Source organism: Cyrtonyx montezumae, unplaced genomic scaffold (genome assembly GCF_038088225.1).
Source record: "Cyrtonyx montezumae isolate F1298 unplaced genomic scaffold, pur_monq_1.0 scaffold_0, whole genome shotgun sequence".
Classification (NCBI taxonomy): domain Eukaryota; kingdom Metazoa; phylum Chordata; class Aves; order Galliformes; family Odontophoridae; genus Cyrtonyx; species Cyrtonyx montezumae.
In genome coordinates this window covers 32,502,877-32,516,773 of record NW_027071824.1, presented here as the reverse complement: position 1 = coordinate 32,516,773, position 13,897 = coordinate 32,502,877, and the positions used below count along the sequence as shown (strand labels likewise).

The following is a 13,897-nucleotide window of genomic DNA, read 5'->3' as shown; positions in this document are numbered from 1 at the left end:
ACTGCTCAAGATGCCTTAGCTGGCACAAAGAATTTTTATTTTACCATAACACTGATTTTAAAAGTGAGAAAACAGGAACACAAAGCAAGAACATACCTCTTTTGTCAAGTGTCATCTAAATGAACATGGAGGAAAAAGAGCAGTTGGAAAAGTACGCTACCATGCTGTTTTGTACCAGGAATTGCTTGTGCACTCAGACTCCAATAAGTATCATTTAAAACATTATGTATTAGAGCTAACACTATAAAGAAAGGGATTAAACTTAACATCCATTCAGATGCTGGGAACCATAGCATGTGCATGCATGTTAACCACTGCACAAATCACCAGCTCCTGGATGCATAGAAATGTTCTGGTCAGAATCATTACATGTGATCATGTGGATACAAATACCTCCATCTCAAAATAATTTCCACAGCTCACTTGTGACATAGCTAGTTGGATGGCTTATTTTTCCATTACAATTTGCCTATTTCTTACCTCATTTGCTAAAAACTCTTGTGGCCGTTTCCATGAATGCACTTTTAAGGACGCTGGCAATTCTATTTTACCCTCAGGATCATCAAAGACATGCTATGTAAAACACACATGCAAAAGAAAAACAAAAAAAAAAGTAACTTAAAAAAATGAATTATACTATTGTTTTTCACAAGATTTAAGTAATTCCTTGTTCACATGATAATTAGCTCTAGGGGAAAGATAATATAAAAGGGAACTAATATTATCTATAACTGAACTAAAACAATGTGAAGTCCAAACTGAAAATTCAGCACAAAAACTGCTTATGCTGTTCAGAGAGAGCCGTGTGGTATGCGCTGTCAAACCGTTCTGCACTGAATTCTTTCCCACCACTGAGAAAAATCTCCACCCAGACACTTTAATTTTTAATCAAGACACCAATCTGCCATGTTATTTCTAAATATTTGTTCCAACTCACTATTTCTGAAGTTTTTAACCTTGAAATCTGAAAGTAAATTTCTGAAGCAATTATTTACACATAAAGCAATTGAAATTGCCATAGAAACAAGGAGAGCTATAATTACACACCCATGAATTAATTTAAAAATTAACTATTGAAGAGAAGGCATCATATACTTTTCAAATTTCCATCTCTTAAGTGATATTCTCCACGTAAATAGAAGGCATCATGATATATATGATACCCCTTTACCTAAAAGTGCAATTTAGCATGAGCAGGCATGGCCACCCCTGATACTGCTCACACTGACTGAGAAACTGATCAGTCACACGGTCACTGTGTTCTATTTGAGACTGGAATGTTTAATAGCTTTAGTTATAACTTTACTATACATTTCTGTGTGATTCATAGACCAAGGTATATAAATAATGTCATACATATACCAACTAAGATCAAGAATTTCTAGGGTGGGAAAATGATGGTACTTTGAGTACTTACTGATGAAAGGAAGACAATGAAAATAAGATTCCAAAGGCATAACAAACAATCAAACAAAAAGGCAACAAAAACTTAAATCAAAGTCTCACAAACTATTTTTCCACATTTATTTATCATTTGCTACACAGTCCCTTCAATATACCAGTCTGCATCACAAACTCTATAAATATATGAAGGAAATAAAAACACTTTGAAGCCCAACTGAAAATAGGACAAGATTCAAAAGCCTTTATAGAACTGGAAGGACTGAGGATTTTCTGTGTCCGGTAAGTACTTTACTTTATGTCAAATAACTGTGGATCCTCTACACTGCAGAACTGCAAACAGTTTAATAAGTCCACAAGCTGAGGTGTGCAGAAGGAAAGACCTCAACCTGCAATTTTTCCCCATAAAAACATTGCTGAGATGGGTGTATTCAAGCTTTTGAATCCACAGAGACTGCATGTAACATTCTGGGATAATCCTTTATAACAATTTGCCTTGTTTCCACATCCTCATTTTCAAATGTGTTATGAATAGATTTGGGGGGTTGTAAGTTTTCAAAACCATTAACATGATAATAGTGCACAAACCTATTAACAGTTCCTTCAAGATGCAGCAAATGAACAATGCACAACAGAGTTATTCATTTAGTTTTCTAGGAAACAACAAGAAGTTGTTGAAAATATGTTGAAAATTAATATATTTATCAGCAAAAATTATTTGTAAGATATGAGAAAAAGTTTATTAAAATTAAGTGCAAAAACTGATATGGTACAAAAAAAAAAAATATATATATATATATATACGTGCATCACACAACTTACAAAAACAAGATTTCTCCCAGTCTTATCTTTCTCTTTTCCAACTTTTCCAAAATCCCATTTTTCTACACTGATGTCACTGTCATTCCATTCTGGCCAAATGGGAAATCTTGAAGCACCTACACGGTAAATCGGTACACTGGAAAACAACCAGACACATGAACAACAATGAGCAATATGTAATGCAAGCACAGTACAAAAATTTTTAACAAAGCATCCACTTTTTTACTGCAACGTAATAAAAAAAACCTAGTGTTAGTAATTGTCTTATTGTCAACTTATTGTCACTAAAATAAGGGAGACGAAACTGACAGATGATTTTAGAGGTTGTAAACCAACAAAATATTTCAAATGAGGAATCCTGCCTTAAGTTAAGGGGATAGCTGAAGCACAAAATGAGAATCCTGTTGACTGGTTTCCTACTTCTTCCTTTTCTGCTGCTTCAGTCCACATGCTTCTCCTTTCTTTCCTATGCAAATCCTAGCTTTCACGACTCAATGTAACCCACCTAACAAAATTTTTCTTTTTCTTTTTCTTTTTTTTTTTTTTGTGGTGGTGGTGATGGTGGGTTTTTTGATTTTGCTGGCTTACAGCTTATTTTAACCGAGCAAAAGGAATTTGCTATGGATAAGTTATTGGGGAATAGGATTCTAATTCTAGGCATCCGTGAGCTTCTAGATTGGCAAGTTTCAAGTTAGTTTCATACTTAGGTTTTCTTGTTCTACCGGCACATTCACTGCCCAACTGACAGGATTCACAGCTTGAGCAACAAATGATGCACAGTGCTGTTGCTCACCACCAGCACGATGAAGCCCAGTCAGTCCCTGAGCAACCCCACTGTCGAATTCCATTCAGTTTTACTGTTGATCATGATTCTTTATGGTACAAGACATCCCTTTGGCTAGCTTGGGTCAGCTGGTTCTACCCAATCTTATCTCCTTGTGTACCTCAGTCTCCTCACTGGCATGGTAGGAGGGGAAGCAGAAAAGTTCTTCTCTTGTTACTTAGTTTAAAATAGCATTTTTACTCCAGCTTCTTATCTCTGGGCTTATATCACTCGATAATACTAATTTTATGACTCAGGAAAAGAACTGATGCTCTATGTAAGCCATCACATTCACTAACAAATAAAAAGAAAAGGGAGGAGAGAAAAGAAAAATTGCCACTAGTACAATCAATAATCAATAGCAATATTGTATCAAAAAATTTAGATATCTAGTGACAGGCAACAGTTTGGAGCATGGAAGAATTGCAAAGTATAAATGTGCAAAATAACGAGTAGTATAGAAAAAGGAAACATGCCACTCTGGATCTCAGTTCCTCTCCATCTGAGCTCTGTGAGAAAAACAAAGGAAGCTTTAAAAAGAAGATCTCTTTTTAAAATATTTATTTACCGTACCTGATTCTAAGAAGCAACCTGAAGTCATGTTTCCCCAGATATTTGTACAGCACCCAAGAAATTATGAAAATGTAACTTTACTGAGTTTCTTTCTCCCAGTGTATCCTGCTGAGAAGACAAACCTAGCCTTAGATTCAGTCATAGGAATTCTGGGAGAATTGCAGAACATCTTTCCAACACTCTAAAAACATGACTAGAGCTTTACTCCTCTCTTTGGCAATTCTACCTCGTTGGCTTCTGTAAAGTAATTTTGTGCCTTCTGTACGGAACACAAGTAATTAACTAAGGATTAAAAATCTCTATGACAGAGAACTTCAGTTTAGGTCAACTCATTTGCGAAGCACCTAGCAAGCCATGATGAGAACAAAAGAAAATCCCATTTCTTCAGTGCTGTTACACAAATCTCTCAGAAGAAACTAAAGACAGTTCTGCTTAAGTAGATGAAGACCCCGCAGCAAACAATCTAATCTGGGTTATTTCAGGAAAGTTTTCCAGTGTAAAAACACAGTTGTTTTTTCTTTCACTTGTACAGTTCTCCTGTTGGAAGCTGTTTCCTTTGTTAAACAATTCATTGTAACAGATGTGTAGATATTTATTAGTCAAATCAATGGCTTGTAGGCAGTTATCTGCAAGATAGCTGAGTTACAGAGGAAAAGAACGAACAACAACAAAAAATGCATAAAACTAAGGCCAATAGGGAGCACGGCGTTTATTGTGATATTAAATTACTGAATATTTTAGAGTCCATGAAATCTGAAGACTATAGATCACAGTAGTCTGAGCTCTCAAGGGGTTCATTGTTTTCATTAGAATTAACAACAAAAGCCAATACAAATACATATTTTTCTAATTAAAATATAATCTAGTTAATCACAAATTCAACATACTGGTTGGCTCATATGATATTTTAATAAGTTTATCATGCTTACTTTGGAAAGAATGCATTTTCCTATCACAAAGAGTGGAACTATTAAAAGTTATATTTAGAAGATAAAAAACAGTAAAACAAATGGACTATACAAATAAAAATAATGCAAAGTTCCATTATACAGAGTATACACTGTAAAATTTCATTCAAACAATGAAGCACTTCAATCAAGTTCCTCATCTTTTTGGCCAGAAAACTTTTTACACAGGAAATTCTAGGTATGCTTAACTGTATTTCTGAGACTAATGAAAATACTGGCCACAGAAATAAGAGTTATATACAAATAAAATATAAAAAGCAATGAAAAGTGGATGCTTTGTGCTCAGGCAAGACAACGCAAAGTCTCCAAGAATGACTATTTTTTGTTGGATTACAGTTTAATATTAGTAAAATAAGAGTTTTCAGATGCAACCTTAATAACAGATATCACAGGCTATGGTGCAGTAACGCATTGCACAACAGCAATGCAGCTACCTGCTATTTAAGGTAGTCAGGCACATAGCTAAACAAGAATCATTACTTCCAGCCAATCCAGGCTCCAGCTGGTCCCAACAGGTGCTGAAGAGCTCATCAGCAGTTAATACTGCTTTTGGCTAGTGCTCTATCTAATAAAATTTCTAACACCAATTTGAATTTTGTCAGCACATTGGGAAATTTTGCTTGCACTACAATTATCCCTAACCTACTCCTCTTGCTTGGTGCTGATCATTTACTCCTCACTTTTGTCTCTGATAACCCAAACCCTAATTCAGATTTTTCTTTGTTCTGGCAGATGCTGATGACTCAGGCTTAATTCAGAAAATTAGGCTCAATGGCATAGAGTTTCATAAAATTCATTTACAAAGCATTTTAATTCATTATCATTGTTACAAGCCAGAATCTTCAGTTCTGACAAAGACATCAGTTCCAGTGATTCACTATAGCTGTTGAAACTTGGGAAAGATCAGATTCTCAGTAGCCTCTAATGGTGCAATTAAGAAGAGTGTTAATGACAGCCGTTCTTTTCAGCTCTTCAGCTTGTCATCTCTAAATCTGCCTAGGTCCTTAAAAGAACTGTTAACCTAATTTGAGAGTGGTAATGAAGGGAGACCCAATGAAGAATCCTGAAGATACACTTATATGAAGTCTGGCTGAGCAAGTATAAAGGAAACTTCCTATCTTCTTATGCTTCCAAGGTGTCCTTCCAGCACCAAAACATAACGTGCCAGTGATATCCATTGATTTTCTGCACTACATACTGTGCTGACTATAAGCATTTATTCGGAAAAAAGAGAGGAAGAAAGGAAGAGAGAAAAGGAAAAATCTCATCTCTATAGAAATCCACTTTAGTAATTTTAAGATAATCAAAATATATTGTCCAGATATTTATACACATTACTCTCAGAGGACTTATGCATTAATTTATCCATAAGAGTTATTATTATAACACTGTGATTCTTTGTGGTAACCACTGACAGTTCTTGGCAATTTTAAAAACATCATTTTCAAAAGCTATTAACCCTTTATTTTTCGTACTACTGACAGTTCTGTTCAATAATTCAATCATTGTAGACACACAAAAATAAACTCAGTTTACTAGTAGAAAGACAATATTTCTGAAAAGACAAAATACTTTTGACATTTTTATCTCTGCAACTGCAAAATGTGCTCAGAAATAAAACAGAGATCCTAAGGGAAAACCTACCTTGCAGTTACAAAGAACACTGTGTTTATGGTTCAACATTCTCAAAGACAGCATGTGATCTTCCATTTCTTTGTTTGGTACATGCATATAGCAACTTTACTGAAGTTCTTCTAGACAGATTTATGCAAAATATGTACTCTAGAAGGTGTACACAATTGTGCTGAACAAGCTTGGTAACAGAATGCTCATGAACAGATGTCAAGGAAATAGCTATTAAGTAACTGCCATATGTCTAAGTGCCACAGCTCCAATCCCATAGTGTGTGCATAAGAATACTTACTTTCATCCCTCCCAGTCCACTAAAAAGACTTGGTAAGCTGCCTTTGGTAAAATATTCATAATCGTTACAACCATTAGCCTACTGTTAGCAGAAAATCATTGTCTAAGCAAACAGATCAATCCCTTCATCACAAGGATTGCAATCAAAGTGAGAATTAAGTCAGAGGGTTACACAAAACAGTTGTATTGTCCCCGAGTCCAGCAACTTTTATCAAACATAAATAATAAGAAATTATAAAAATGGTAGTAAATCACATTTTATCTCAGGGTGGACTCCTATAGAATCAGCTCAGTGTTCTAGTGTTTTGTGGTTTTTAAAGTGACACAGATCTACAACATCCGTACTGTAATTTGTATATTTACTGCACACAATCTATGTCCAAATGAAGATCTAGAGTGGTCTAGATCTAGTCAACCTACCTGCTATCAATAGCATGCCCATAATTCTGGCATCTCACAGACACAAATCCTCTGGCAAAGGGGTAAGCACTCTAGAATCAATGTGAATATTGAAGAATGGAATGTTGCTTCCATTTTGCACAAATCACAGCCTACAGTTCTAAGTTTTGACCATACTGCTGGTCCAAATAACAAGCTCTCCAGACTGCAGTTCAAAACATGTATCTGCTTAGTTGCTCAATGTCTCCATAGGAGTTTGTGGCTTACAGCAGTGCTCTACAAACTAAGGTGTGCAAACAGTACTTAATATTGCATGTATGTAACTTATAAATACATAAGTATGCCATCTTGGGGGAAGTGTATTCAAAATTCCTTGTAGATAGTGATGTGCAGCCAAGAAAAGTTTGGAGACCATTGGCTTACAGTATGACTCCAGGAAAGAAAGAGATTCCAGTATTTTGGCCCTTTCAAAGTGACTAGGAATGCCACAATATATTTTTATCACTGGGTTTGGGGTACAAATTCCCATGTATCTGGGAAACAAGGGATCTTATCTTGTTAACAAAAACAAGAAGAGAGACTATTCAAGGTGTTCAAAGTGTTTTGGGGTAAACTTAGCCCTTCTATGTTCAATTCCCAACTATTAACAGCTTTCACTGATTTCTGCAAAACCAGACCTTCACTCACCTCTTTGAATACAGTACACTGCTTTTTACCAGTGTGGAGACAGTGTACAGCCCGTGATCAGCTCAAAAGGTGATCAAGCTACTCCTTACTCCTCTCTGTGTTAAACAGCCCCAGAGAAACACGTAAATACTCCTGTGCTAACATTAAATTAACATTGGCATATACTAGACATTAGCTCCATTACAATTAGCAGATAACTGTGGAGTGAGAAATGAAGCATGTCTACTGTCTATTAGGTCCAACAAGAGATTTCTAATATCTTGTGGGCATATCTCCTACTCACACTCCAGAGGTGTTTCTATAAAACTTAACACCATTCAACCCAATTGTAATCAGATACTACTTAGTCTCAACCTGACTCAGGGAAAAGGATTTTGTGATCTAGTTGTGATCTTATATAATAAAACCTAAAGCAGCAATGTACTAAAGAATAAGAAAGATACTGTTCCAGATATTCTGATACAAATAAATCATTTCATATGACTGATTCTTTTACCTGTCATTTTGCATGATATGGGAAAGAATTAACCATTTTAGTACATAAAAATTACAAATGTTTATTGCCTCAAAGAAAAAAAATAGTACCCATATCTATAAACATGACTATTAGAGGACAAAATATTGGGGATGACAGCCCAATTAATTTAACACACAGTGCAAGGCAGGAAAACACTACTTCAAGCGTCTGTGCTGGGAAATAGATAATAACTGTCCTTGCCAGCTTAGAAACTGACCAAAATTATTTTTATATACTCTGTATATAGATACAAAGGTAAATACAAGAGACTGCATGGCTGTGGCTAAAAGTAGAAAATAAAAAGGAGCTACTAAGCAAAGGGATGAAGAGAGGAAAAGGGGGGCTGAATGAGAGATAGTAGCTGTCCTCTACAACAGAAAGGATATTAAAATGTGAATCCAGATGTGAAATGTGAAACAAGTATGAAAACAAAATATTTTGTTGAAAAGGCTGGGTGGATAGATACGAAATAAGAAGAAAGGAGCTTACGAAGATTGGTTTCAAGAGAGAAATAAAGTGATAAGACTGATATTTCTGTTTATGACAGTGAAAGGAAGAAGAGGGCATGGGCACATTTACCTCAGTGCCATAAACACCATTTGTCTGATTCCTGGCTGTCCCGTGCATGCACGTTTATAAAGTTTTGGCTGAGAAAGTTGCCAAAAACATAGAAATACCAAATTCATAGACCAAAATGAAAGCAGTGAATGAAACGTAATACTTTCTATTTATTTAGTGAAACTAATGTGATGTATCATTAGCCATTTTGCCCTGAAAATTTCAGCTGAGTTCCTCTAGTTGATGAAAATGAAGGTTGCATATTTCCCAAAACATCTTCCAGATTTAAAGTTCTCAAGTTTCCTAAACCTCAAAAACTATTTCAGGAAAAAAACTGTCTTCTGTCTGCTTGCTACCTGAACTCTAATGCTTCTTACTCATAAATCTAATGCACCTGAAGCCCAGTAATCTTCCAGGTCACTTCCAGCTCAAGCCTTTCCATAATTTGATGATTCACAGTACGAGCTGTGGCCAGCATTCTGTCCCTCACATACAGAATGACATATCACAACGTGAGCACCTGTGCATCACGTGCACTGTGTGGTTTCAGTCCTATGACCCTCCTCAAGCTCCAAGACATACGTTCTGATACACAGAATCTTTTTGTTGCATAACCTGATAGGTGGACGAAAAGCATCACAGGAGGAAGAAAGTACAACTTGCACACGAAGCAGTGGGCACAAACTGGAACACAGGGGGTTCTGTCTGACCATCATGCAGCACTTCTGCACTGTGCAGGTGACAGAGCACTGGGATATGCTGCTCAGAGAGGCTGTGGGGATCTCCAAACCGCACCTGGACACATAGCCTTGGGCACCTGCTCTGGGTGCCTCTGCTTGAGCAGGGGTAGGATCCTGAGGTCTGTGCCAACTTCAACCGTTCTGTGGCCCCTATGCTCGACCGGGACATCCAGTTTAAAGAACGAAAACGAGCAAAATAAAAGCGATCCCTACCTTGTCCGTTAAATCTACTTTAATTAAGCACCCACTCGAGCATGCAAACTTTCCCGCACTAACTCTGTGCACACGCCCAGAATCGCGAATCCTCCATACCCGCACCTCTGTCCCCTCACGGGCCGGGACAGAACGCAGGATGCGAGCGCGCATCTCGAGGGGACGAACCAGCGGCGGCTCCCCCTTCCCCGGGCAGTTACCACCCGCCGAGACCCCGTGCTCACTCCTGGGGCTCTTACTCTTTGGCGCCCAGCATCCTGGAGCTACTGCGGCTCCCGAGCTCCTTCTTCTTGCTGCCCTTGGAGGCCATCGCGGTAGCGTCCGCCGCGTTGCCGGGCTACCCGACGCGCCGCGGGTAGCGGCTCCAGCTCCGCCCCGCTGCGCAGGGCCCCTCGGGTCAGCCCACGCCCGGCCCCATCGCGACTCCCTCTGCGGAAGGGAGGCATCAGGTGCGTAAGCTGAAGTAAATCCTGTCGTGCAGGTCAGAGGCAGAAGCCAGCTGAAAGGCTGCGGGGATTTTGCCGGTCTTCACGAAGCGCGTGGTTGTAGCCGAGGAAAACTGACTAGAGAATGGTATCGGTGTTCAGTTACTTACTGTAAAACGTGGTAACCCAAATTCTTGCAGAAAGCAGCTCTGTAGAAAAAGACCGAACTTGGATGGTGTTTAAGCTCTGAAAAACAAAAACCTGAAGACATAGAATCACCATGTAGATCATACCTCTTCATTTAGTCTTATTCGAGCTAAGCTTTCCTGAAATATGAAAATCAGTTTGTCAAGTCATATAAGGGCACAAGTATCAGAAGACTGAAGGCAAAATATGTAACCTTGCTACATCTAAAGGCTTTAGATGAGTACCAAATCTTGATTTATATCAAGACGACAGAAGGTCAAATATATACCTTTAAATTACAAAACAAAGTACTTCAGCATCATTGCATTTCCTTCAGCATTATGTCCAGTAGCACTCATTTTAAATAAGGTACCTTGAGACACTTCTCATTTGAAAATCAAGTAAACATCTCTGGTTAACTTCTTTATTTTCAGGCAGAACAGCTCATCTCCAGCCGATTATGCTATCAAACACTGATCAGAACACACAGATGAATCCTGACAGACACAGAGGTAAGCCCCAGTTTACAACTTCAGTACCAACACAAGTCTGTCAGCCTCCCTCAAGGATACAGAGGTACCTGGGGCAGGTTTCCCCTTCAGAGAAATTTCCCCGACCTCACACTGCAGGAGACAAGCAAGGTTTGCAGCATTTCAGCAAATGTAATTCTTGTAAATACTATTCTGTGAAAGACAACAAATGCTTTGGCACATCTGTAAGCTTTTTTGGGTGGCAAAGAGGGAAGGTCTGAAAGCAAGAATGTATTTAAGCTATAAAGCCCTTCCGTCTTGGCTCTATTAAGTGATAATTACTAAATACGAAGTTAAACATGCACCTTTTTTGGTGTGAAATTTTACAGTACATTTATTTGTGATAACATTAAAAGCACATACATACAGGGCTTGTGAAGTAAAAAGGATTCTAGAATTTTGCATCAAGGTGTTTTTAAAAAAAAAAACAACATGATTTCATGGAGAATGCTCTGTAAAGAAAGTTTGTCTGGAAATACGAGTTGATCTGATTTTTTATTAAAGAAAAAAACCACAAAAACCTGTTTCCCAGTTGACAAAAAATCCGTAAGGTCAAATCAACTGTTTCATTGGCCACTAACTGTATCTGACAGATACCTCCTGAAAAGGAAAGATGTTGAGGAAGATGCAGTCTTACAGATGGAAACAAATATATGATTATAAAATAACAGTGCAGTTGACTGTCAGGAATCCCTAGCAATAACTGAACAGATCCTGAGATAACACATGCTTACCATAGCAATTAATGGGTTGCATCATGATCACCATTCCTCTAAGATGCAATTCAGAACACTTTTTTTTTGTAGTTATTAGCATTATTTCCTGTTGTTCCTTAAACCATTACATAGTCAACTGTTGTTTTTACTTCAGCTCTTTAGTCTTGAATATTTTGCACTTTTATGAAGTTACAAATAAAGAGAATGCCTGGAAACATGGGAGCAGACATCTTACTAGTGTGCAGAAATATCTGATGGAGAGACTAAAGCTGGTCAGATTCTTCCATCCAGCGACAAGACAATACTTGTACAAATCAGAACAAAATTCCACTTAGAAATACAAGGGTTGTTCGGTGTATTGTTGTTGTGTTGTTTTTTTTTTCCCTTTATGAGGGTAGTTGAACATTAGCACTAGCCTTCCAATGGAACTATGGAGACACGAAACTGAATGAGTAACTCCGCTAGAACTGATGCTGATCTGCACAACCTCCTGAGGTCCCTTCCAATCACAGTTACTCTGCAGTTCAGGGAAGTTTTACAGGAATCACAGAATCACCAAGGTTGGAAAAATCTACAAGACCATCCAAGTCCAACCATCCACCTGTCGCCAAGAGTTCCCACTAAACCATGTTCCTCAACACAGTGCCTAAACATTCCTTGAACACCTTCAGGGTCAGAAACTCCACAACCTCCCTGGGCAGCCCATTCCAGCACCTGACCTCTCTTGCAAAGTAGATTATCCTAACATCCAGTCTAAATTTCCCCTGGTATAACTTGAAGCCAACCCCTCTCATCCTATCACCGGTTAAATGAGAGAAGAAGCCAACACCCAGCTTGCTACAACCTCCTTTCAGGTAGTTATGGAGAGCAAAAAAGTCTCCCCTGAGCATCCTCTTATTCAGACTCAACAATCCCAGCTCCCTCAGCCATTCCTTATAAGGCCTGTGCTCCAGACCACTCACCAGCTTCATTACCCTTCTCTGGGCACAATCCAGGGCCTCAATGTCTTTCTTGCAGTAAGGGGCCCAAAACTGAACACACTACATCAGTGCAGGGAAAAAATTACTTCCCTGCTCCTGCTGGCAACACTATTTTTGATACAAGCCAGGATGCCATTGGCCTTAATGGCCATCTGGGCACACTGCTGGCTCATGTTCAGCCAAGCATCAACCAGCACCCCCCAGCTCCATTTGTTCTACAGTCTTCCAGCCACTCTGCCCCAGGCCTGTAGCACTGCCTGGAGTTGTGTGTGCAGGACCTCATTTGGCCTTGCTGAACTTCATCCCATTGGGTTCAGCCCAGCAGTCCAGTCTGTCCAGATCCCTCTGTAGGGCCTCACTACCCCCAGGCAGACTGGCACCTCCACCAACTTGGTGTCATCTGCAAGTGTACTGAATGTACTAATATTCAAAACTAATCTGTACAGGGATACATTGTAACTGTGAAGATTCAAGTATTCAGGTAGAGTTCCAAAGCTTCAGCCTGATTTTCATTCTGCTGAGTTCAAAAACTAAGAATAAGAAAGAGCACAGTAGTTGCATGATTAAGGAAAAAACAAATTAAAACCAACAACCTGAAGTCTAACACATCTGGCAATTTCTGCAGTCAAGTAAGTATTCAAGAAACTAATATTATAAACAGTCTAATTTTAACCACAGTAGATATAGAACTGACCTTTTTCAAGTAGTAAAAGTCTTCCCTGTCAATGCATGGGTCCAGTAAGCCTACTAAGCTCAAAAGCCATTTGAATATGAAGTCACATTTTGTCAGGAGTTCCCATCATAAACTTCAATTTATACAAGAAGCATTTTGTACAAATGCTCCACTAATTATGTTTTAAGTTTAAAAGACAGTTCACTGGAGATGAAATCAGGATTTACAGTCCAAGTTGACTTGTTCTGCAGAGAACAGGAAAATTATGGTAGTTCCAGGTTAACTAGGACAGTTAACAACCCAAGTCAGCAAGCAAGGAACACAGATAGGATACAACTTGCTTTCTGAAACTATGCTACTTTCAACTTTCAAAAGCCTGTTATCAAGCTTCAGATGTCCAGCTGATTTGCACAAGCAAAACTGATGCATTCTTTCTAGTGCTATGCAATGGAAAGATGAGATACCATGGACATAAATCAGAGGTTCAGACTAGATTAAAGCTCATGAGGACAGTCAGACATTGAAACAACTTCCCTGTAGGTCATGTAGTCTGCCACAATGTTTAAGACTAGAATACTATATAAAGGCCTGAACAGCCTGGTAGGACCTTGCTTTGAGAAAGATATCAGAAAGGATCTTAAGAGGTTGCCTAGCTTATCTGAATTAACTTATAACCATCAGTTCGTTAAACACAGTTTTGGTTTATGCTATTCTGTACTGTGGTAATCTAACAGAAGCCTCTAATGTAGCAACTATTGAAATA

The 13,897-nt window shown here is 38.4% G+C and overlaps 1 protein-coding gene across 1 annotated transcript in view; it reads right to left on the bottom strand.

The window, feature by feature from the left end:
* ADGB (androglobin) overlaps positions 1–9,949 on the bottom strand; it is a 68,976-nt gene extending 59,027 nt beyond the window's left edge. The window contains exons 1-3 of the mRNA XM_065731814.1: positions 9,864–9,949; positions 2,224–2,359; positions 481–573 (exon numbers count right to left, since the gene is read on the bottom strand). Of these exons, the coding sequence (XP_065587886.1) occupies positions 481–573; positions 2,224–2,359; positions 9,864–9,934 (300 nt within the window). The 5' untranslated portion in view covers positions 9,935–9,949. The remainder of the gene's footprint in view (positions 1–480; positions 574–2,223; positions 2,360–9,863) is intronic.
* Positions 9,950–13,897: the final 3,948 nt, after the last annotated feature.